This window comes from Littorina saxatilis, linkage group LG14 (genome assembly GCF_037325665.1).
Source record: "Littorina saxatilis isolate snail1 linkage group LG14, US_GU_Lsax_2.0, whole genome shotgun sequence".
Taxonomy (NCBI): Eukaryota; Metazoa; Mollusca; class Gastropoda; order Littorinimorpha; family Littorinidae; genus Littorina; species Littorina saxatilis.
Window position 1 is genome coordinate 20,278,122 of NC_090258.1, and position 24,651 is coordinate 20,302,772.

The window sequence follows — 24,651 nt, forward strand, 5'->3', positions numbered from 1 at the left end:
TACACAAGGGGGAAAAACAAGTCAATACTTGGGTCTGACGCCCACAGGAGGAAAAACTGTTTAAATTGTTCATGCATTATTGAGTGGAACATAAACTGAAGATATAATTTTACTCTTTAGCAGTACAGTCGAACCCCATTTTAAGACCTCCAAAAATCTGAGAAAAGCAGCTCTTAAACAGGAGGGGGTCTTGAACAGGAGGTAAATTTACAGACATTGTGAACAGAACAGCTGAAAAAAACAAAGGTCTTAAGACAGTGGATATCTTCAATTGGGGATGTTAAAGGGGGGGGGGGGGGGGGTCCTACTGTAACACGAACAGTATTATTAATAGGCATAGTGTACACCCATAGCAATTGTACAAATACCTGCATTATACTTATGATCTGATCAGATACACTCACAGTCATACCTTGATAAATAACAGTACTGATTGATCTCTCTCTCTCTCTCTCTCTCTCTCTCTCTCTCTCTCTCTCTCTCTCTCTCTCTCTCTCTCTCTCTCAGCTTGCTCCTGGCTTCACCTCAAGAAACTGTTGTTAGAAATGTATCCCTGTATTTGTATAAAGCCTTTAAATTAAGAGATGCTGTAACCTCTTAGTTAAATACCGTGTAATGTAAGTTTTAATCTGTAGTGTTGTGCGATTATCATGTTGCACCTTGTTTGCACCTGATGAGTTAAATTATTTGCAACGTTAACACTCCTTCATAAGGGGCGATGGCCTATTGAATAAATTATCTGCGCCTGCGTCTCTCTCTCTCTGGCACACACACACACACACACACACACACACACACACACACACAGGATGTGGCTAAGAAAAATAAGGAGATGGAAAGAGAACAAAAAAAGCATGATAACCACTTCAGCACAGAGCATAACATTGCCCTTGTGGTTAAACAAACACCTGTGTATGAAGCGCTCTTTCATATTCTAATCAACTTTGCCAACATTATTTATTAAATAAACACTCTTTAAGTGTCAAAAGAAACAGGTGGAGCCAGTAGACATGCTCACATTTGTTTTCGCTCCTCAAATGACTAGGGGAAAAATTCATGATCTTGCCACCAAATAAAAAGAACCATTTTGAACTGTAGATGCTACTGGTAGAGTAGTCATACGGTTCACCAGTAATACTAGAATACAGTTAATGCATGGTACCTTCATTTACCTTGCCCTGTTTTGATTTCTTAACCTTGATATAATGATAAATTATCAGTCTTGTGTAGCTGCATTTGTAGATTCTGTTTACATTCTCAGGGTTTCATTTACTAGTGCGCCCTGCGCCATTGGCGCATTAAATCTGAAAATGTCCCATCACAATTCCCTTCAGTGCGTCAAAGGGTGCATTAAGATTTCGTACCACTGCGCCACCAAATGTACACTTTACATCGGATTAAACACACACACACAGATAACACGATATAGCGACTTATTCTCAGATGGCACCATATTGCACCCTTTTGCATTTTTGGTCAAAACGCGTACATGCCTCTTTGGCGCTTCTTGCTTTCGACTAAAATTATGTCCCATCGGAATTTGGTTGAGTGGGTCAAATATGTCCCATTGCCTTTTTTTCCAAGGCTAAACCCTGCATTCTAGTTCAGTTTATTCTTTACAGCAGATTTTGTTATTTTGTTTTTGTTGGGTTTTGTGTGTGTACGTGTGTGTATGTGTGTTTTAGGATACTTTAAATGCTTACAAAACCGTTTAAAAAAAAAAGGGTACTATACAGTTTGTTCTTGTCCTTTCCTCTTTTCTTCAAACTGCCAACAAACTCTTTTTTTCTGACTCTCTCTCTCTTTCTTTATCAGATCGATCTGTCTCTCTCTTCTCCTTAAAGTTCTTCATCATGCATTTGTTAAAATGATTGTTACTGTTGGTTGCCTTTTGTTGTTGTTGTTTTAAGCATGCAGGTTTGAAGAAGAGACGTGACCTTACAGTTACACACACCTTCATCCTTTACAACAACAAAAACGTCAACTAAAGGTCAATCAAACAATCAATCAATCAATCTATCTCTCTCTCTCTCTCTCTCTCTCTCTCTCTCTCTCTCTCTCTCTCTCTCTGGCCACGAAGCATAATCGACGCCGCTCAGCTAAGACTTAATACTAGAATAGCTACTCGTCTCTACTGTAAAAGCCGTTGCCAGTGTCAGTAAAAGTCATGAACCCTCGAGTCAGCCTCAGAGAGTGACTACTAGTGTCACTGTCATGTCATCGTCAACAAGTGTAAACACACACTCTGTCAGGCAGAGAACAATGCACGAAACCAAGCAAACAAACTCTCAACAAAAGCCTTTAATAAATCAAATAAAATTGTACTTACAGAATCAGAATAACGGCTTCAAACGAGCGACGAACAGCAGAGCCACAAAAAGGGGGTGTTGTTTCTAAATCACCGCCTCCCTACAAAGTAGGTCAAAGCCTGACCCTGAAAACACTTCCGTGTCAACAAAGCGCCATCTACGTCAGCATTTCCGCTTTCTGTCCCAGGATTGAAAATTTGGACGATTCAGTAATTTCTGTGTAGTTTCTGGATTCATCATGTTTATCTGCTGTACTTCAGAAGTGAAGTGCAGTACAGTGAGGCTTGAATGTCATAATGATGGCGATTTTAAGTGTGGCAAAGCCGAACAAAGCGAGCTTGCTCGTCGCTAAGTACACAGACGATTTGTTTTGAAGGGCATCAAATATGATGCGATTGAGAAGATTGAAGGCAATTGCCAACACATCGGGAATACACCCGTAATACAATCGGGAATACCGATTCAGCGGTTTATCTTCCTTGTGGATTGGTAGCCGCTGGATCAGCAAGATGACGGAGTATCATGTACGACGCAGCCGTCTCTCTTCGTCTGGCAGTGATGATTTTGAGGATGAAAGTCTGGATCCACGAATTCAGGTCAAACCATTGTAACTTTTACTGTCACGAAGTGTCAGTGTAACTGTCAGAATCTACAGCTTTATGTTTGTCAGTATGTCACAATGGGCATAGTAGAGTGTGTGCATTTGATTATGCATGAATGTGGTTGCTGATCTATAGTGTGTTTCACAGTCACTGATTCAGTCACACACACACACACACTTTTAATATATATAATTACACAGACATAAACATACACATATATATCTTGCACACACATTTGTTAGTGTGTGTATTGTATACCCTGTGTGTGCATTTTGTAACAAAGTTTTAGCCTGCAAGTGTAAACCAGATCAAGATTAACTTAATTAAGTTTACTGATAATATATATATATATAGCCTATATATATATTTTAACAGACTTTCTGGATTGTTTATTCAGGTTGAGCTGGAGAAGCTCAATAAAGCATCCGAGGAAATCAACAGGCTGGAACTGGAGCTGGATGTAAGTTAGCTTTTATTCATTAATATTATTATATATATAATATATATATATATATAATGCATCATTGCAATTTGCATGCAATAAGCTTTTCAGCAGAATTTTTTTGGTCTGTTTTGACTCATTTGAGCTTGAAATTTAACATTTGTTTCTGTTTTGTCAGTTAATTGTTGCATACTTATTTGAGTTCACAAGCCAGTAGTAGTGGCAGTAGTGAGTATAATTACTCATCATTCAAGCCCAAATGTTGTGTCTATGTCATACATCGCTGGTACTGGTAGTTCTGCAAAGACTTAATTCTACTCAACATGAATATTTATGGCAGAGTTTATCTGGTCAAAGACTCAAACTCAAAGTTACTTGACTTCTGTCTGTTCAGTGCTGTTCATTGTACCCATAGCCTTGCCGGGCCGGGTAGCTCAGTTGGTAGAGCACTGGACTTGTGAGCCTAAAGTCGCAGGTTCGAACACCGGTCCGTCCCAACTTAATGTGCAGGCTCAGAGACGGTATCCATGCATGAACCATCCCAGTGTCACCACAGTGGCACGTTAAAGACCTCGGCCATACTGCCATAAGTGCAGGTGGCTGATTACACCTAAACACGCATACACCTGGGTAGCACGACTCTTGTTGCTGCTAGCTTTCCACTGGGAGGAAGGCGCGACTCAAATCTCCCAGCATTGGGATCATAGAGTAAATGAAAAGAAAATGAAAGCCTAGTTAGGCCATGAAAAGGCATGATGAGATATATATATATATATATATATATATATATTCCCTTCTCAACCCAATTTTTCTTTATCCTAACCCTGGCACTTTTTTTGAGTCACATATTTGACCCTTAATAAGTTAAATTAAAAAAAAACAAGTCGCGTAAGGCGAAAATACAACATTTAGTCAAGCTCAGTCGAACTCACAGAATGAAACTGAACGCACTGCATTTTTTCACAATGACCGAAGTCTGCCGCTTGTGCAAAACGGAGTGAAACTGACGAGCCTGTTCAGCGCTGTAGTGGTTTCGCTGTGCTGCATAGCACGCTTTTCTGCACCTCTCTTCGTTTTAACTTTCTGAGCGTGTTTTTAATCCAAACATATCATATAGATGTTTTTGGAATCAGGAACCGACAAGGAATAAGACGGAATTGTTTTCAAATCGATTTCGGAAATTTAATTTTGATCATAATTATTATATTTTTAATTTTCAGAGCTTGTTTTTAATCCAAATATAACATATTTATATGTTTTTGGAATCAGCAAATGACGAAGAATAAGATGAAATTGTTTTTGGATCGTTTAATAAAAAAATAATTTTAATTACAAGTTTCCGATTTTTAATGACCAAACTCACTCATTGGTTTTTAACTCACCAAGCTGAAATGCAATACCAAACCCCGGCCTTCGTCGAAGATTGCTTTGCCAAAATTTCAATCAATTTGATTGAAAAATGAGGGTGTGACAGTGCCGCCTCAACTTTTACAAAAAGCCGGATATGACGTCATCAAAGACATTTATCAAAAAAGGGAAAAAAACGTCCGGGGATATCATTCCCAGGAACTCTCATGTCAAATTTCATAAAGATCGGTCCCGTAGTTTGGTCTGAATTGCTCTACACACAGACACAGACACACACACACACACACACACACACACATACACCACGACCCTCGTCTCGATTCCCCCCCTCTATGTTAAAACATTTAGTCAAAACTTGACTAAATGTAAAAAAGACAAAACTCCATTTTGCAGACTTCAAAAAGAATAGTGTACTCTTCTCTGACATCGAAAGAAGACATGCAGCTCGCACAATTTTTAAGCCAATAAAATTAAAGCCATGTAACTTGGAAGATATGGACCCATTAACTGATTAACAAACAATTAAGGTTTGAGAAGCAGTTAGATTAGAACTCATCAATTAAACCACCTGGATTTTGTGTGCAGGATGCCAGAGCATCTTTCCGTCAGACCCTGTCAGAATCCACCCATAAACTGGATGTGTTGGCGAAGAAGCTTGGATCTTGCGTGGAGAAAGCCAGACCCTACTATGATGCCAGGCTCAAAGCTAAAGACGTAAGTGATGTCAAGATGATGAGGCCATACAAATTTATAAACTGTAGTGTGTTGAAGACAGAATCAGAACAGAAAAGAACAAGATTTGAATTCGCCATACATAGCATAAAAGGCATTGTTAATTGTCCTGGTATGTGTAAAGTTCTGATAATGTTCCAAAATAAAAGTGAATCCCTGAATGTTTTGTTCTGTCCATGATTTAAACTTCTTGACCTTTCTTGGGTTTTTTAAAAATCCAGGAACCAAACTTTTTTTTTTAACAGTGGGTGAGTGACTGTGTGTGCAGTTTGCTATTGTACATCGTCGTGAGCTCCGGTGAGAAGGGGCGATTAATAAGTGTTCATTATTATTATTATTATTTTTTATTTTTTTATATTTTTTTTTTATACGTTTTTAATTCTTTTTGGTAATGGTACACGACATCAACATCAGACAGCACATTTGATTATTATGATTAATTGTACTCAGGCACATCTGGAGACACAACGAGCAGCCCTTCGGTTTGAGAGAGCATGCAGCATGCACGAAGCAGCCAAAGAAATGGTGCAGCTGGCAGAACAGGGTTACATGCGGCGCGAACTACCCTCTGACCCAGCCTGGCAGGAAATGCTCAACCATGCCACCATGAAGGTTTGTGTGTACAGCGGAACCCCCCTTTTAAGACCTTCAAAAATCTGAGAAAATCAGGTCTTAAAGTTCAAGTTAAAGGCCAACAAAAAAAGTTGTATGTTTCTGGTCACCCGACCCTACCTAGTTTTTTCCCGCCGACCCTAGACTTTTTGTTATTGCATTTGTAAAAAAAAAAAAAAAAAAAAAAAAAAAACAACGTCAAAATGAAAGTAACAGACGGCAGACGACACAAGGGGGTTAACCCCGCATCCCTTTTGTCTCATTTGTTTTGTATTGTGTTGTCTTTCTCTTTGTATAGTAAGTCCAGTCTCTTTGCGTCACTGTATAGTTATTTTCTACTCTGACCAAAAAAACAAAAAAATCCCTACCTACCTACCCTATTTTTTGTAGCCATGTTACCAGAAACATACAACTTTTTTTTTTTTGCCTAAAAAGGAGGGGGTCTTAAAATGGAGGTAAATTTACAGAGGTTATGAACAGACAATCTGAAAAAGCAAGGTCTTAAAGTTGGGGGTCTTGGAAGGGGGTGTTCCTCTGTAATACCTTTTTTTTTTTTAAACTAACCAGAAAACTGTGTGCATGATTGCGATAATGACAGGCGTTCAGGTGTAATGTACTATATTTATGGACTTTTCTTATAATTGTAAATTATGCATCATGTACATGAACTATGTTTGTGAAATCACTTAACCAAAAAGCATTGTCAAGACAATTTTTCAATAAAAATGCAATCAGTGAAAATGTCACCACTTAAAGCCATATGTACTCGATGACTATACACGCTAATTGCTTTACCAACAGCTGGAGACATGCTAAATTAAGTTCCCTGCAAGATATTGTGGTCTAGGACCCCTTAAATGTTGAGATATTTGAATTTTTATTTTGATCTAGATCGTCCTATTTATAGATTTGCCAACAGAGGGAACGTTGACGCAAGGGAAATAACTCCGCGTCTTTGTTGACATCCTTACTTTTTCAGAGGCTAGAACAAGCTGTAATGCATGTATATGGTCCGCGCATGGCGACATATCGTCATTACATGGTCTTATGGTGGGTTTGACATCGATTATGGGCAAACTACACTTTGTAAACACGGGAGCGCGCACATAATGCCTTTAAAACAATATGTTTGTTTTATGACAGGTGAATGAAGCAGAAAAAGAAAGAAACGAGAGTGAAGTCGAACACCAGCGAACCATGAACAAGTTCAAGGTCGCTGAAGATCAAGTTCAAGGTCTCCAGAAAGAGCTGAAACGAGCCATCACAAAGTCAAAGTAAGTTGTCTGCTTTTTTCTTACTCTTTGCCCTCTCTTGTTCACACAGAAGAGAAAGAGCTATGTGCTCAAAAACATAGATTTGGTGTGGACTTCACGCTGAAAGGCACCGGCACGGTTGGCCTAGTGGTAAGGCGTCCGCCCCGTGATCGGGAGGTCGTGGGTTCGAACCCCGGCCGGGTCATACCTAAGACTTTAAAATTGGCAATCTAGTGGCTGCTCCGCCTGGCGTCTGGTAATATGGGGTTAGTGCTAGGACTGGTTGGTTCGGTGTCAGAATAATGTGACTGGGTGAGACATGAAGCCTGTGCTGCGACTTCTGTCTTGTGTGTGGCGCATGTTATATGTCAAAGCAGCACCGCCCTGATATGGCCCTTCGTGGTCGGCTGGGCGTTAAGCAAACAAACAAACAAACAAACAAACGCTGAAAGGCTGAGGTTTACCTGTAGCCAATGTAGGTTTGAGCGCATGGTTTATATGGTGAGCAGTATGCTTTTAGTCTGCATCCAGGCAGCTGTATCACATTTTACTTTTTATATTGTTGTCCTTGATTCTTCTTGTTTTTTGGGGTTTTTATTTTAAGGGAATTCTGTGGACTCATTTGAAATGCAGTTTGTTTCATTGTCAAAGGCTTCTTGTGAAATGGAAAGTGCTGCGAAGCGAAATCCTTGCATGCAAGTGTCATGTTTTTTGTGTCTTGAGGTATCACACTCCTGCGTGTTAGTAATATTGTAGTTATAGATTCAGGTCGGCTAGACGGCCTGTTGTTATCTCACATGACGGGCGAAGTGGCGCAGTGGTAAGACGGCGGCCTCCTAATTGGGAGGTTGTGAGTTTGAATCCCGGTCGCTGCCGCCTGGTGGGTTAAAAGTGGAGTTTTTTCTGATCTCCCAGGTCAACTTATGTGCAGACCTGCTAGTGACTTAACCCCCTTCGTGTGTACACGCAAGCACAAGACCAAGTGCGCACGGAAAAGATCCTGTAATCCATGTGAGAGTTCGGTGGGTTATAGAAACACGAAAATACCCAGCATGCCTCCCCCGAAATCGGCGTATGCTGCCTGAATGGCGGGGTAAAAACAGTCATACACGTAACAATCCGCTCGTGCTAAAAACATGAGTGAACGTGGGAGTCTAAGCCCATGAAGAAGAAGAAGGTATCACACTCCTGCATGTCAGTAATATTGTAGTTAGATTCAGGTCGGCTAGACGGCCTGTTGTTATCTCACATTTTCCTTCTAACCACTATATATAGGGACAAGTAAAACTTCATTTGCGTTTGTTTTTTTCTTACTTTCTGTTGCTAGTTTGTCCATTCGGCTGAATTTGTTACGACTTAGTTCCATTGTCGACCAGTATTGTTTGGAGATGTTGTGAGTAATGCTGTGTCTGTGACCTTTTGGTTATTTGTCCTTCACCTTGACGCTTTGCAGTCTTGACCTTCATTTGGATTCCTTTTGACCTGTAGCTACCATTCTTGACCTTTGGGCTTGTGTTTTGACTTTCCGGTGAAAGTGACCTGCATATCCTTATTCCTATTGGCTGTGTGAATGTTGACAGGGGTTTGTCAAGAACAGCGTACAGCTACACCTTCAGTTTTATTTGGAATAATTTCTTTTTTATTTTCACCCATGATCCAGGAGCTTGTTTTGTGGACTGATGTTGCCTCTGCAGAAGAGTCGATCAAGTTGTAGACCATAGAATTTGCTTGTTTTTTTCAAATATTTTATTTTGAGGATTAGGGATGTTTTTGTAGAAAGCTAGATTTGTATAAAATGATGCATATGGGCATGCGGCAGAAGCCTGCTTCTTCTTCTTTTTTTTAATTTTTATCTCTCTCCCCCTTTTTTCTCAGTATGTATGGAGATGTTGGAAATGAAATGATTTCATTTGTAGTAATACGAATGTGAAGATTATTTGCAGAACTGTTGACTTGAGGAGTTTTCTCTGTTGTAGTAATTGTGTGTGGAGAAAATGAAAATTGCAGTAGAGTTGTACTCCCTTTTGAGACCACAAAAAGAATCTGAGAAAGGGATGTCTTAAAAAGGAGGTAATCTAAAACAAAGGTAAATTTACCAAGGTTTTAAACAGAAAACCTGTGAAAGCAAATTCTTAAAGGAGGCAGTTTTAAAAGGGAAATTCCACTGTATTCCCTGTTAACTCTACTGCTCTCAATCAATCAATCAATATGAGGCTTATATCGCGCGTATTCCGTGGGTACAGTTCTAAGCGCAGGGATTTATTTTTTAATTTTTATTTTATGCAATTTATATCGCGCACATATTCAAGGCGCAGGGATTTATTTATGCCGTGTGAGATGGAATTTTTTTACACAATACATCACGCATTCACATCGGCCAGCAGATCGCAGCCATTTCGGCGCATATCCTACTTTTCACGGCCTATTATTCCAAGTCACACGGGTATTTTGGTGGACATTTTTATCTATGCCTATACAATTTTGCCAGGAAAGACCCTTTTGTCAATCGTGGGATCTTTAACGTGCACACCCCAATGTAGTGTACACGAAGGGACCTCGGTTTTTCGTCTCATCCGAAAGACTAGCACTTGAACCCACCACCTAGGTTAGGAAAGGGGGGAGAAAATTGCTAACGCCCTGACCCAGGGTCGAACTCGCTTCCGAGCGCAAGTGCGTTACCACTCGGCCACCCAGTCCAGTATTACAAAACTACCACAACTTCCTTTGTACCATTGCAAGAATTGCTAGAAACAAAAATGTAACAAGCTATGGATATCACTGCTTTCTGCTTGTGGTTAAAAGACATAATACTGTCATGTCAGTGAAGAAAAGACAACTCACTAGAGCAGTTCTCCTCACAAAATAGCAGATAGACCAAACTAATAGTGAAACTGTCACAATTTTCTGTGTACGACAAAATGAAATAACTGCACAAAGTAAATCTCAAAACCTACCACAACTTCCTTTGTACCATGGCAAGAATTGAAGAAATACAAATGTAACAAGCTATTGATATGACAGCTTTCTGCTTGTGATCACAAGACACAATTCAGTGGAACCCCCTTCCAAGACCCCCCCCCCCCCCCCCCCCCCCCCCCAATTTAAGACCTTGTTTTTTTCAGACTTCTGTTCTTAACCTCTGTAAATTGACCCCCATTTAAAGGCATATGTACGCGCCCCCGTGTTTACAAAGTGTAGTTTGCCCATAATCGATGTCAAACGCACCATAAGACCATGTAATGACGATATGTCGCCATGCGCGGACCATATACATGCATTACAGCTTGTTTTAGAGTCTCAAAAACTTTGGATGTAAACAAAGACGCGGAGTTATTTCCCTTGCGTCAACGCTACCTCTGTTGGCAAATCTATAAATAGGACGATCCAGATCAAAATGAAAATTAACATATCTCAACATTGAAGGGGTCCTAGACCACAATATTTTGCAGGGAACTTAATTTAGCATGTCTCCAGCTGTTGGTAAAGCAATTAGCGTGTATAGTCATCGAGTACATATGGCTTTAAAGACCCCCTCTGTTGGAGCCAAACTCTGGGGTCCTGCCGACGAACTGCGGACTTCCTGGCAGCCACTGGTCTGAGGATTTAGCACGGCCATCAACATCGAACATCGAACGCAGAAGAAGAAGAAGAAAGACCCCCTCCTGATTTTCTCAGATTTTGGGAGGTCTTGAAAGGGGGCTTCCACTGTACCGTCATGTCAGGGAAGAAAAGACAACTAAGCCAAACTAAGACTAAGTCTATCATTAGAGTACAATCCATAAAATGGTTTCCTACTGGCTTACTTTTATGTGGAGTGTAAGTTTTTGTTTTTATCATATTTTTTTGTCTCTGTACATTTTAGTCTAAGACTAAGAGTGAATGTTATTTTCTGACATTCATTCAGTTTTCACCACTTGTGTGTGTGTGTGTGTGTGTGTGTGCTTTTTACATTTAGTCAAGTTTTGACTAAATGTTTTAACGTAGAGGGGGGAATCGAGACGAGGGTCGTGGTGTATGTGCGTGTGTGTGTGTGTCTGTGTGTGTGTGTGTGTGTGTAGAGCGATTCAGACTAAACTACTAGACCGATCTTTATGAAATTTGACATGAGAGTTCCTGGGTATGAAATCCCCGAAGGTTTTTTTCATTTTTTTGATAAATGTCTTTGATGACGTCATATCCGGCTTTTCGTGAAAGTTGAGGCGGCACTGTCACGCCCTCATTTTTCAACCAAATTGGTTGAAAATTTGGTCGGGTAATGTTCGACGAAGCCCGGACTTCGGTATTGCATTTCAGCGTGGTGGCTTAAAAATTAATTAATGACTTTGGTCATTAAAAATCTGAAAATTGTAAAAAAAATATGTTTTTTATAAAACGATCCAAATTTACGTTTATCTTATTCTCCATCATTTGCTGATTCCAAAAACATATAAATATGTTATATTCGGATTAAAAACAAGCTCTGAAAATTAAATATATAAAAATTATGATCAAAATTAAAATTTTCAAATCAATTTAAAACCACTTTCATCTTATTCCTTGTCGGTTCCTGACTCCAAAAACATATAGATATGATTTGTTTGGATTAAAAACACGCTCAGAAAGTTAAAACGAAGAGAGGTACAGAAAAGCGTGCTATCCTTCCCAGCGCAACTACTACTCCGCTCTTCTTGTCAATTTCACTGCCTATGCCGTGAGCGGTGGACTAACGATGCTACGAGTATACGGTCTTGCTGCGCTGCATTGCGTTCAGTTTCATTCTGTGAGTTCGACAGCTACTTGACTAAATGTTGTATTTTCGCCTTACGCGACTTGTTACATTTAGTCAAGTTTTGACGTAGAGGGGGGAATCGAGACAAGGGTGTACGTGTGTGTAGAGCGATTTAGAGAAAACTACTAGACTGATCTTCATGAAATTTTGCATGGGAGTTCCTGGGTATGATATCCCGAGACTTTTTTTCATTTTTTTTGATAAATGTCTTTGATGACGTCATATCCGGCTTTTCGTGAAAGTTGAGGCGGCATTGTCACGCTCTCATTTTTAAACCAAATTGGTTGAAATTTTGGTCAAGTAGTCTTCGACGACGCCCGGACTTTGGTATTGCATTTCAGCTTGGAGGCTTACAAATTAATTAATGAGTTTGCTCATTAAACTTGTCATTAAAATCGATTTCTCGCAAACAGATTTAAAATTAAAAAATCTAAACAACGAAGTGACTGTGGTAAGATGAACAAAGGAATACTGTACTCACCAATACAAGAACGAGACAAGACGGTACGAATTTTCGCTTATGGAAGCTTCATCAGGAAAAACAAGAACACAAAAGACAACAAAAAGCAGACGCAACACGGAACGAACAAGGTTTGAAAGAAAATGGAGGGGAAACACGCAAAAAAGGGAAGGAACTCTAGGGACGGAAATGAATGAAAGGGGAGAGAAGTGGTTGGATGATGTCATGGGCACAGGCATACTAGACTAAAAGTGATACACATTCATAAAGGGGGGTGGGGGGGGGGGGGGTGGGGACAGAGAAAAAAAAAAGGGGGGGGAGGGGGGGGGGGGGGGAAACAAACGTACGCACGCACACATACACACACACAAATTTTAGATTTAAAATTGATTGCGTCGTATTCTTCATGACATTCTGAATCTAAAAATATATACATATGTCATGTTTACTCTTAAAATGTGATCACAATTAACGAAAATAGATTCATTAGTCTTACGATTAAAATGTAAGAAATCGACCCAAAAATGATTTCATCTTATTCTTTATCGTTTCCTGATTCAAAAAACATATAGATATGATAGGTTGTATTCAAAACAAGCTCAGAAAGTTAACACGAATACAGAAAAACTGCTTAGCACAATACGCTACCGCGCTATTCTGGCGTGTGCATATCACTGCGTTTTGCACGTGGGAGGTGAGCGATTTCCTTCTCGCGGGGATTGACGAAGCTGTACTGTCTTTGTGAAAAAAATACAGTGCGTTCAGTTTCATTCCGTGAGTTTTACAGCTTGACTAAATGTAGTAATTTCGCCTTACGCGACTTGTTGTTTTTACTGTTAGCTAGAGAAACAACTCAGTTCGAGTATATTTTTCAAGTTCCTTACAGTTTTGTTTGGTGCTCTGTTGCAGGCCCTACTTTGAGATGAAGGCAAAATTCAACCAAGTGATGGAGGTACTTGTAATTGTATTGTTGGTCTTTATGTTTTGTTGGAATTAATTCTCTCTTTTTCCCACCCAACCCGTTTCGTGATTTTGGTGAGTGAAGTGCTTATAGCTTGTTCTGCAAGATAAAGGTAATGAACTTTGATTATTGCTGGGGTTTTTTTTTATTGTAAAGTTGAGCTAGCAAAGTACATATGTATGTCACATTTGTGCAATTTTTTTTCATGAGGCTTTGCCATTTTGTGTTATGTTGTAGAAAACACACAGATGTAACATAACCAGTTATAGCTACCCTTTCTCAATTCAGCAGCTAAAGAATAACAGCAGAATGGAACTTCAGCAGCTAAAGAACAGCGCCGGAATGGAACTTTAAAGGAGAAAATAGGTTCATACATTTTCTACTTATTTCCAATTATGTTAACGTTAGTCTTCACACACAAAAATAGAAAAAAAAGTTTCATCTGTTAATGTGCTCCATTTCAAGAACACAAACACAAAGTTATCGTGCTGAAAGAAGACGAAAATAGATAAGGAAGTTACATCTGTTATAATTGTTCTCCATTTCAGGAACACAAACACAAAGTGAGCGTGCTGGAAGAAGACGAAAATAGATAAGGAAGTTACATCTGTTATAATTGTTCTCCATTTCAGGAACACAAACACAAAGTGAGCGTGCTGGAAGAAGACGAAAATAGATAAGGAAGTTACATCTGCTAATGTTCTCCATTTCAGGAACACAAACACAAAGTGAGCGTGCTGGAAGAAGACGAAAATAGATAAGGAAGTTACATCTGCTAATGTTCTCCATTTCAGGAACACAAACACAAAGTGAGCGTGCTGGAAGAAGACGAAAATAGATAAGGAAGTTACATCTGCTAATGTTCTCCATTTCAGGAACACAAACACAAAGTGAGCGTGCTGGAAGAAGACGAAAATAGATAAGGAAGTTACATCTGCTAATGTTCTCCATTTCAGGAACACAAACACAAAGTGAGCGTGCTGGAAGAAGACGAAAATAGATAAGGAAGTTACATCTGTTATAATTGTTCTCCATTTCAGGAACACAAACACAAAGTGAGCGTGCTGGAAGAAGACGAAAATAGATAAGGAAGTTACATCTGTTATAATTGTTCTCCATTTCAGGAACACAAACACAAAGTGAGCGTGCTGGAAGAAGACGAAAATAGATAAGGAAGTTACATCTGTTATAATTGTTCTCCATTTCAGGAACACAAACACAAAGTGAGCGTGCTGGAAGAAGACGAAAATAGATAAGGAAGTTACATCTGTTATAATTGTTCTCCATTTCAGGAACACAAACACAAAGTGAGCGTGCTGGAAGAAGACGAAAATAGATAAGGAAGTTACATCTGTTATAATTGTTCTCCATTTCAGGAACACAAACACAAAGTGAGCGTGCTGGAAGAAGACGAAAATAGATAAGGAAGTTACATCTGTTATAAATGTTCTCCATTTCAGGAACACAAACACAAAGTGAGCGTGCTGGAAGAAGACGAAAATAGATAAGGAAGTTACATCTGTTATAATTGTTCTCCATTTCAGGAACACAAACACAAAGTGAGCGTGCTGGAAGAAGACGAAAATAGATAAGGAAGTTACATCTGTTATAAATGTTCTCCATTTCAGGAACACAAACACAAAGTGAGCGTGCTGGAAGAAGACGAAAATAGATAAGGAAGTTACATCTGTTATAATTGTTCTCCATTTCAGGAACACAAACACAAAGTGAGCGTGCTGGAAGAAGACGAAAATAGATAAGGAAGTTACATCTGTTATAATTGTTCTCCATTTCAGGAACACAAACACAAAGTGAGCGTGCTGGAAGAAGACGAAAATAGATAAGGAAGTTACATCTGTTATAATTGTTCTCCATTTCAGGAACACAAACACAAAGTGAGCGTGCTGGAAGAAGACGAAAATAGATAAGGAAGTTACATCTGTTATAATTGTTCTCCATTTCAGGAACACAAACACAAAGTGAGCGTGCTGGAAGAAGACGAAAACAGAAAAGGAAGTTACATCTGTTATAATTGTTCTCCATTTCAGGAACACAAACACAAAGTGAGCGTGCTGGAAGAAGACGAAAACAGAAAAGGAAGTTACATCTGCTAATGTTCTCCATTTCAGGAACACAAACACAAAGTGAGCGTGCTGGAAGAAGACGAAAACAGAAAAGGAAGTTACATCTGCTAATGTTCTCCATTTCAGGAACACAAACACAAAGTGAGCGTGCTGGAAGAAGACGAAAATAGATAAGGAAGTTACATCTGTTATAATTGTTCTCCATTTCAGGAACACAAACACAAAGTGAGCGTGCTGGAAGAAGACGAAAATAGATAAGGAAGTTACATCTGTTATAATTGTTCTCCATTTCAGGAACACAAACACAAAGTGAGCGTGCTGGAAGAAGACGAAAATAGATAAGGAAGTTACATCTGTTATAATTGTTCTCCATTTCAGGAACACAAACACAAAGTGAGCGTGCTGGAAGAAGACGAAAATAGATAAGGAAGTTACATCTGTTATAATTGTTCTCCATTTCAGGAACACAAACACAAAGTGAGCGTGCTGGAAGAAGACGAAAATAGAAAAGGAAGTTACATCTGTTAATGTTCTCCATTTCAGGAACACAAACACAAAGTGAGCGTGCTGGAAGAAGACGAAAATAGATAAGGAAGTTACATCTGCTAATGTTCTCCATTTCAGGAACACAAACACAAAGTGAGCGTGCTGGAAGAAGACGAAAATAGATAAGGAAGTTACATCTGCTAATGTTCTCCATTTCAGGAACACAAACACAAAGTGAGCGTGCTGGAAGAAGACGAAAATAGATAAGGAAGTTACATCTGCTAATGTTCTCCATTTCAGGAACACAAACACAAAGTGAGCGTGCTGGAAGAAGACGAAAATAGATAAGGAAGTTACATCTGCTAATGTTCTCCATTTCAGGAACACAAACACAAAGTGAGCGTGCTGGAAGAAGACGAAAATAGATAAGGAAGTTACATCTGCTAATGTTCTCCATTTCAGGAACACAAACACAAAGTGAGCGTGCTGGAAGAAGACGAAAATAGATAAGGAAGTTACATCTGCTAATGTTCTCCATTTCAGGAACACAAACACAAAGTGAGCGTGCTGGAAGAAGACGAAAATAGATAAGGAAGTTACATCTGCTAATGTTCTCCATTTCAGGAACACAAACACAAAGTGAGCGTGCTGGAAGAAGACGAAAATAGATAAGGAAGTTACATCTGTTATAATTGTTCTCCATTTCAGGAACACAAACACAAAGTGAGCGTGCTGGAAGAAGACGAAAATAGATAAGGAAGTTACATCTGTTATAATTGTTCTCCATTTCAGGAACACAAACACAAAGTGAGCGTGCTGGAAGAAGACGAAAATAGATAAGGAAGTTACATCTGTTATAATTGTTCTCCATTTCAGGAACACAAACACAAAGTGAGCGTGCTGAAAGAAGACGAAAATAGATAAGGAAGTTACATCTGTTATAATTGTTCTCCATTTCAGGAACACAAACACAAAGTGAGCGTGCTGGAAGAAGACGAAAATAGATAAGGAAGTTACATCTGTTATAATTGTTCTCCATTTCAGGAACACAAACACAAAGTGAGCGTGCTGAAAGAAGACGAAAATAGATAAGGAAGTTACATCTGTTATAATTGTTCTCCATTTCAGGAACACAAACACAAAGTGAGCGTGCTGGAAGAAGACGAAAATAGATAAGGAAGTTACATCTGCTAATGTTCTCCATTTCAGGAACACAAACACAAAGTGAGCGTGCTGGAAGAAGACGAAAATAGAAAAGGAAGTTACATCTGCTAATGTTCTCCATTTCAGGAACACAAACACAAAGTGAGCGTGCTGGAAGAAGACGAAAATAGATAAGGAAGTTACATCTGTTATAATTGTTCTCCATTTCAGGAACACAAACACAAAGTGAGCGTGCTGGAAGAAGACGAAAATAGATAAGGAAGTTACATCTGTTATAATTGTTCTCCATTTCAGGAACACAAACACAAAGTGAGCGTGCTGGAAGAAGACGAAAATAGATAAGGAAGTTACATCTGTTATAATTGTTCTCCATTTCAGGAACACAAACACAAAGTGAGCGTGCTGGAAGAAGACGAAAATAGATAAGGAAGTTACATCTGTTATAATTGTTCTCCATTTCAGGAACACAAACACAAAGTGAGCGTGCTGGAAGAAGACGAAAATAGATAAGGAAGTTACATCTGTTATAATTGTTCTCCATTTCAGGAACACAAACACAAAGTGAGCGTGCTGGAAGAAGACGAAAATAGATAAGGAAGTTACATCTGTTATAATTGTTCTCCATTTCAGGAACACAAACACAAAGTGAGCGTGCTGGAAGAAGACGAAAATAGATAAGGAAGTTACATCTGTTATAATTGTTCTCCATTTCAGGAACACAAACACAAAGTGAGCGTGCTGGAAGAAGACGAAAATAGATAAGGAAGTTACATCTGTTATAATTGTTCTCCATTTCAGGAACACAAACACAAAGTGAGCGTGCTGGAAGAAGACGAAAATAGATAAGGAAGTTACATCTGTTATAATTGTTCTCCATTTCAGGAACACAAACACAAAGTGAGCGTGCTGGAAGAAGACGAAAATAGATAAGGAAGTTACATCTGTTATAATTGTTCTCCATTTCAGGAACACAAACACAAAGTGAGCGTGCTGGAAGAAGACGAAAATAGATAAGGAAGTTACATCTGTTATAATTGTTCTCCATTTCAGGAACACAAACACAAAGTGAGCGTGCTGGAAGAAGACGAAAATAGATAAGGAAGTTACATCTGTTATAATTGTTCTCCATTTCAGGAACACAAACACAAAGTGAGCGTGCTGGAAGAAGACGAAAATAGATAAGGAAGTTACATCTGTTATAATTGTTCTCCATTTCAGGAACACAAACACAAAGTGAGCGTGCTGGAAGAAGACGAAAATAGATAAGGAAGTTACATCTGTTATAATTGTTCTCCATTTCAGGAACACAAACACAAAGTGAGCGTGCTGGAAGAAGACGAAAATAGATAAGGAAGTTACATCTGTTATAATTGTTCTCCATTTCAGGAACACAAACACAAAGTGAGCGTGCTGGAAGAAGACGAAAATAGATAAGGAAGTTACATCTGTTATAATTGTTCTCCATTTCAGGAACACAAACACAAAGTGAGCGTGCTGGAAGAAGACGAAAATAGATAAGGAAGTTACATCTGTTATAATTGTTCTCCATTTCAGGAACACAAACACAAAGTGAGCGTGCTGGAAGAAGATGTGAGCTCCACCAAGTCTCTCTACTCTTCCGCCCTCCGTAGTCTGGAGGCCATTAGCGACGAAATACATCGCCAGCGCTTTGAAAGACGCCAGCAGCAGCAGTTGGGAGTGCGCGGGGCTGGAGTAGGAGCTGAGTGCCCCCTTCCCCCGCCTGCTTGGGAGAAAGGTCTGTCCAAAGACGGCAAACACAGGAGTATGGACCCCCTAGGAGTTGTGAAAATAGCAGCGCTGGATAGTTCTGGTTCACAGCGGAGAAGTCGAAATTTGAGCGGAGAAAGCTTCCATGAAAAGGACTTGGTGGAAGAGGAGAGTCGGAGAGCTGCTTCCACATCTCCGGCTGTTTCTAGTCAAGACATTGCTGTCGGAGAGAAAGAGGAGGTGAGGGAGAAGGACAGTGAGACTGTGACTCCAAGTGAAGAGCAGAGTAGTGAAGACAGAGAGGCTGTTGCCAGTGCCAGTGGGAAAGACGCTAACGTTAACAGGCGTCTCTCTGCTACTACACCAGAGGGGAAACCTGTCATCATGATTCCTGGTGACCCTCTGGGCGTTCTTCCACCCACGTACACAAGAGCTTCACGCACCTCACCCTCCTCCAACTCCATCTCCCACCCCGCTTTCTCCGGCGGCAGTCCGGCTCGCTCCGCAAGCCAAAAATCTGGTGTTACACATCCTTACGTCTCTCAAGCAGGCACTAGTCATTTAAAAATGCCTGCTGGCTCACGATCGAAATCGGCCAGTAACCCACCTGAAGCGTTTCTTCCCGAGTCTGTAGTGTACTCGAACCCTGAAGAAGCTCGCAGACAGAGTTATCGCCAGGCTGTAGACGCTTCACAGAAAGATGCTGAAGACTTTGAGCTTCCTGAAAACCTGGATGCCCCAGAACTAGATGAAGTGTACATGAGTTTGCCGCGGGGAGAAATGAAGAGCCGTGAAGTGAAAGACGCTGTGGACCTATCGCGGCAAAGATCTCACTCCAACCCACCGGACCTCAAGACTCGCTCTCCCCCTCATGCTATCCCTGGAAGAATGCCCGCTCCAGTCTCTGAGGTTCTCGCTGACGGTCGTAAACACGGGAGTGCCCCTGAGAAATCGGCCTACCCTTCATTCTCAGATAACGAGTCGCATGAGGGAAGCCCCGGAAGCAGTTCCCCCTCTTCTGCACGTCGCACAAACAAGCTGCAGGGGTTGATTCTGAGGATCGACCCCACTATGGATCCATTGCGGAACTTTGAACCCGGAGCGAGAAACCAGGCAGGTCAGAGCTCTACCTCCAAAACCGGGCCGTCTCATCCTGCAAACTCTGCAAGTACCTCAGACCCTGATGCAAACGCAGAAAGGGAGCCTTTAACCCCTACTCCCACCCCAACTCCCACCCCCTGTTCAACAAACCAGCCCTTCTTTAAATCCAAGGCTGAGATTATTTTGGAGTCCAAGCCAGAGTATGTACCTACCAAATCCATCATCAGATCCGCTTCCATGGTGTCAGCTACAGGATCCGAGCGCTCCGAGACAGAGTTCTCTGAGATCGAGTCAGTCTCTGCCACACAGTCTCCGACGAAGCCACGTTCGCGGCTGCTGCTGGTCCCGTCAAGCGCCGACAGCATCGAGGACAGTTCCGACACTGAATCCCTGGCCAGTACCGGCCCGATGCTGGACGATGACCAGGTGGAGTTTCTCACCATGGATTTCAGCGACGTCAACCTGGACAGGGATATCGGCTACAGCTCTACAACGCTTCCGCCGAACCTGAAACGAAACACCTGGAGTCGCATGAGTCTGCCTCCAAGGCTGACGTACCTGGACGGGTTCTTGAATCGTGCCAAACGCTTGTCTGGAGAGTTCGACCCTCAGGGGCCTGACTTTGTTGAGAGCCCTTCCGAAGAGGGCTACGAACACCGCTTTCATTCACACTCACAGAGTTTCGAGGGGGTAGAAGAAGGCGAGGTTGTTGATGGAGACAATATTGAGGTCGCTCAGGACGCAGGGGAAGTTTCTAAATGCCAGGAAACACAGGAGGGAGATACTGCCAGTGAAGCCAAAGCAGAAACGGTTTCTGTTCGTTTATAATTTATTCTGGTTCGACCAAAGAAGTGTAAAAGCCTGGTGGACCCAGACCTCATTTCCTGTAGTAAACAAGTCTTCTGACTTTGTTGGTGTTTTTATATTACAGAGGGTTTTAATTTTATTTCAAGACAATAGTATTGTGAGTGTGACGTGGCCAAGTTTTGTTAAAGCCATATGTACTCGATGACTATACACGCTAATTGCTTTACCAACAGCTGGAGACAGACTAAATCAAGTTCCCTGCAAAATATTGTGGTCTAGGACCCCTTAAATGTTGAGATATTTGAATTTTCATTTTGATCTGGATCGTCCTATTTATAGATTTGGCAACACATGTAACGTTGATGCAAGGGAGAGAACACCGCGGCTTTGTTGACATCCTCACTTTTTCAGAGGCTAGAACAAGCTGTAATGCATGTATTATGGTCCGCGCATGGTGACGTATCGTCATTATATGGTCTTATGGTGCGTTTGACATCGATTGTGGGCAAACTACACTTTGTAAACACGGGAGTGCGTTAGTATGCCTTTAAGATTTACACCTCAGGGTGGTGTCAGAAAGAATAGCAGTTTAGCACTGTAAAGTTGTTGGTTTTGTTTGTGATCTACATCACAGAATACAGTAGACTAGCATGTCAATTTGGCCATATGTGTTAGAAGTTGATGTGTTAGAGCATCAAAGATGAACGAGCACTATAATCAGATATTTTTAACTTCAAATCTTTTTATACTGTTTTCTTGACAAAGTGGCATTGCTGTTCGAATTCATGTCGGTCTATTGTTTGGATTTTGTGTCTTGAATCTGCTTTAGCTGTTCAACTCATCTGTCAGTGCTACTCTTAAACATTAAAGTTTCAGTCCTGGTGTAAGCAACCATGTGCCCCATCACAGTTCATTCCGGATTGGCATGCAATAAGGCCCATATTTTAAAAATGTTTAATTTTTTATTGAACTTTACTTTTTTTTAACACAGACACATGTGGCTTTTTATGCAAGGTGTGTCTCCTGGATGTTGAAGACGAGTAACTTTCGTAGAAAAGTCTGCAAAATCGAGTTTTGTCATTATTTTTTTTTTTTTAAGGGCGAGTAAAAGTTCCAGGGTCGGGAGAAAAAAATTAAGGTCGGCTGGGAAATCAGAAACATAGATTTTTCTTCTTGGCCTAACATTACAAGAACCCTTCAACTTGGACGCATACCAAAAGTCTACGGTCTGGCTGCTTTTTATGCAGAGTGGGGACTTAATTGTTTTATGAATCCATTTTGAAAGTGACGCCCGTGCCAGTCTATGAAATGAATTCAACAAACACATTTTATTTGAACTCTGCACATGGAGCAGCCCGGCTGTTGATTTTGACTTGCGGCCAAGTGGAAGGATGCTCTTCTCACATGTGTGTAAAAAGCCTTGATCAAATCGTGGTGGTGCACATGATCGTTTAGAAAAAGACTGTACTTTTTTAAGCATGGTCTCACTATTTCTACCTGATTACAGGTAGGTTATGATGACTCTCTGTTTGACTAGGTTGCAGCTGTAAAATAAACTGCCCACCTATTTCTCTGAGTTTGATCTTCTGCACAACTTGTGCAAGTTTTGTTTGTTTTACCTGTTTTGTGACCTAACATTGGACAAGAGTTTCCTTGCTCTATTTCATCACTGCATATCGTAACTGTATGTTAGCACCTTTGATTTATGCCAGTATATTTGAGCCGTGTTTCAAGGCTTTCTTCGCCTTTGTTACTGTTAGTATATATATATACATGGGTGGGACTGACAAATGTCATGAATCCTGAAGAATTTTAATGGGGGGTCTGGGGGACCCAAGACGCTGAAGGATTTGTATAATTAACAACCAAACAAACGTCACCACAGACATTACGAATCCGGATTTCCGGAATATACCGAAAGATTCCCACCTATGTATATATATGCACTACTCAGTCATGGGAACTCTCAAACAATAGGTAATTTTCAGAGGTTGCACAGTCAGACTTTAGATCAGACCTGGGAACCCTTGATTTGCACTCACGGTATTCTCAAACAAACTTGGTGTATTTTCCAAAAAAAGGAGCATACTCCACAGAGCATTTCAACATCCATGAATTACAAACATGCGACGGACACAACCATTAATTAAGTTTACCAATACACTGAAAATACATGCTTTTTCAATGTTTACTGACAAAAACTTTAAACATGTGTCAAAATACTATATCGGCTTCGGGATGCGCTTGCTTAGAAAAGTAGTCTAGGAATTTTTCTCGTCATATTTTTTTCCACTGACCGTACTGATTGTATTCTCAAAAATAAAGCGTACAAAATTTGGCAAAATCATTATTTTTCCCAGGTCTGTTAGCTGATCAGAAAAGCTCGTCTTAAAATTCAATGCCATGTTTTGACTGCCGTTTATTACTCACCCATGTTTTCAGCGGCAGGTCAACCAATTGAACTCAGTTTACTGAACACAGTCTGATAAAGAGGTTTCAAACTTGCAACTTTTGCAGCAAAATTGCTTTGAGTGTTTTTACTAGAAAGTGCAGAAATTTTTTTTTCGCATCTATGTAGTTCATTTTCAGATGTTTTTAACTTCCATTGTTCCCATACTAAAATTATTGCTTGAATGGGCAGTCAGCTGCAGTTGAAAATGAGCATGTCTTCAGACTCATTACTCTGATGAGATCATCATCCTTCTTACATTGAGAAGAGATTTCACTTTTGACAGCTGTTGAGGAAATAAAATTGTCCCAAATGCAGCTTGCAGAAAATCTTAAATCACATTGGTGTTGTTGATCACAGAACATGAATGTCTCACAGAACTTTGAAAGGGAAATAGCTGTTTGATCTTGGTGCCCTCTCAAAAGAATCCTAGTGTCGAGCTAGATATTCTTCAAAAAAGGGGAGCAGACCTGCCAGCCCTTGTGAAACATCAAGTGTACCAATTTAAATTTTGGGGGAATTTTCAGCGTAGCAAATTGCGTTTTAGTGTAGCATTGTCTAAAATGTATTCGCAGATCCACATTTCTGCTGTTTTTTTGTGCCAGAACATATACATTCTTAAAAAGTTTATTTTTTTATAAAAGAAACATAATGGCCACTAGAGAGTGTCTGCTGCAGTGCCATTTTACAATAAATGGACAATGGGTTATGACACAAATTCTGACCGCTACATGGGGTGAGAATCAGAAATGAGTACCAGGACTCGCAAGAAAGAGCAATTTTAACTGTTGCAATTTGTTTGTGATTATTTGTTTGAGCGTAGCAATTCTTAGCTTGGCGTAACAGCATAGCAATTTGTCTTAAAGCGTAGCAGTTGGCAGCTCTGGGAGAGGGATGTGTAGCCCTGCAGGGTCGTGGGAATCATATGAGAGGTAATATTTTTGGGTGTCGTATCTAGTGTCCCTGCTTTGACAGGATTGGGAATCTTCTTCTTCTTCTTCTGCGTTCGTGGGCTGAAACTCCCACGTGCACTCGTGGTTTGCACGAGTGGAATTTTACGTGTATGACCGTTTTTACCCCGCCATTTAGGCAGCCATATGCCGCTTTTGGAGGAAGCATGCTGGGTATTTTCGTGTTTCTATAACCCACCGAACTCTGACATGGATTACAGGATCTTTTTCGTGCGCACTTGGTCTTGTATGTACACACGGGGGTGTTTGGACACCGAGGAGAGTCTGCACACAAAGTTGACTCTGAGAAATAAATCTCTCGCCGAACGTGGGGACGAACTCACGCTGACAGCGGTCAACTGGATACAAATCCAG

The 24,651-nt window shown here is 40.4% G+C and overlaps 1 protein-coding gene across 1 annotated transcript; it reads left to right on the forward strand.

Annotated features, from left to right (window-relative positions):
• The first annotated feature begins 2,484 nt into the window (after window positions 1–2,484).
• Window positions 2,485–22,446, forward strand: LOC138947323 (nucleolar protein dao-5-like). Its single transcript, XM_070318769.1, has 7 exons — window positions 2,485–2,905; window positions 3,309–3,371; window positions 5,307–5,435; window positions 5,904–6,065; window positions 7,209–7,339; window positions 13,456–13,498; window positions 18,796–22,446. The coding sequence occupies exons 1-7, from the start codon at window positions 2,819–2,821 to the stop codon at window positions 20,896–20,898; spliced, it is 2,718 nt and encodes a 905-aa protein (XP_070174870.1). The 5' UTR covers window positions 2,485–2,818; the 3' UTR covers window positions 20,899–22,446.
• The last annotated feature ends 2,205 nt before the right edge of the window (window positions 22,447–24,651 follow it).

Bases quoted from the DNA above. Each gene is read 5' to 3' on its own strand.
- LOC138947323 (XM_070318769.1), top strand. From the start codon at position 2,819: ATGACGGAGTATCATGTACGACGCAGCCGTCTCTCTTCGTCTGGCAGT. The intron at 7,340-13,455 runs GTAAGTTGTCTG...GCTCTGTTGCAG, and splicing joins CGAGCCATCACAAAGTCAAA to GCCCTACTTTGAGATGAAGG. The intron at 13,499-18,795 runs GTACTTGTAATT...TCTCCATTTCAG, and splicing joins AATTCAACCAAGTGATGGAG to GAACACAAACACAAAGTGAG.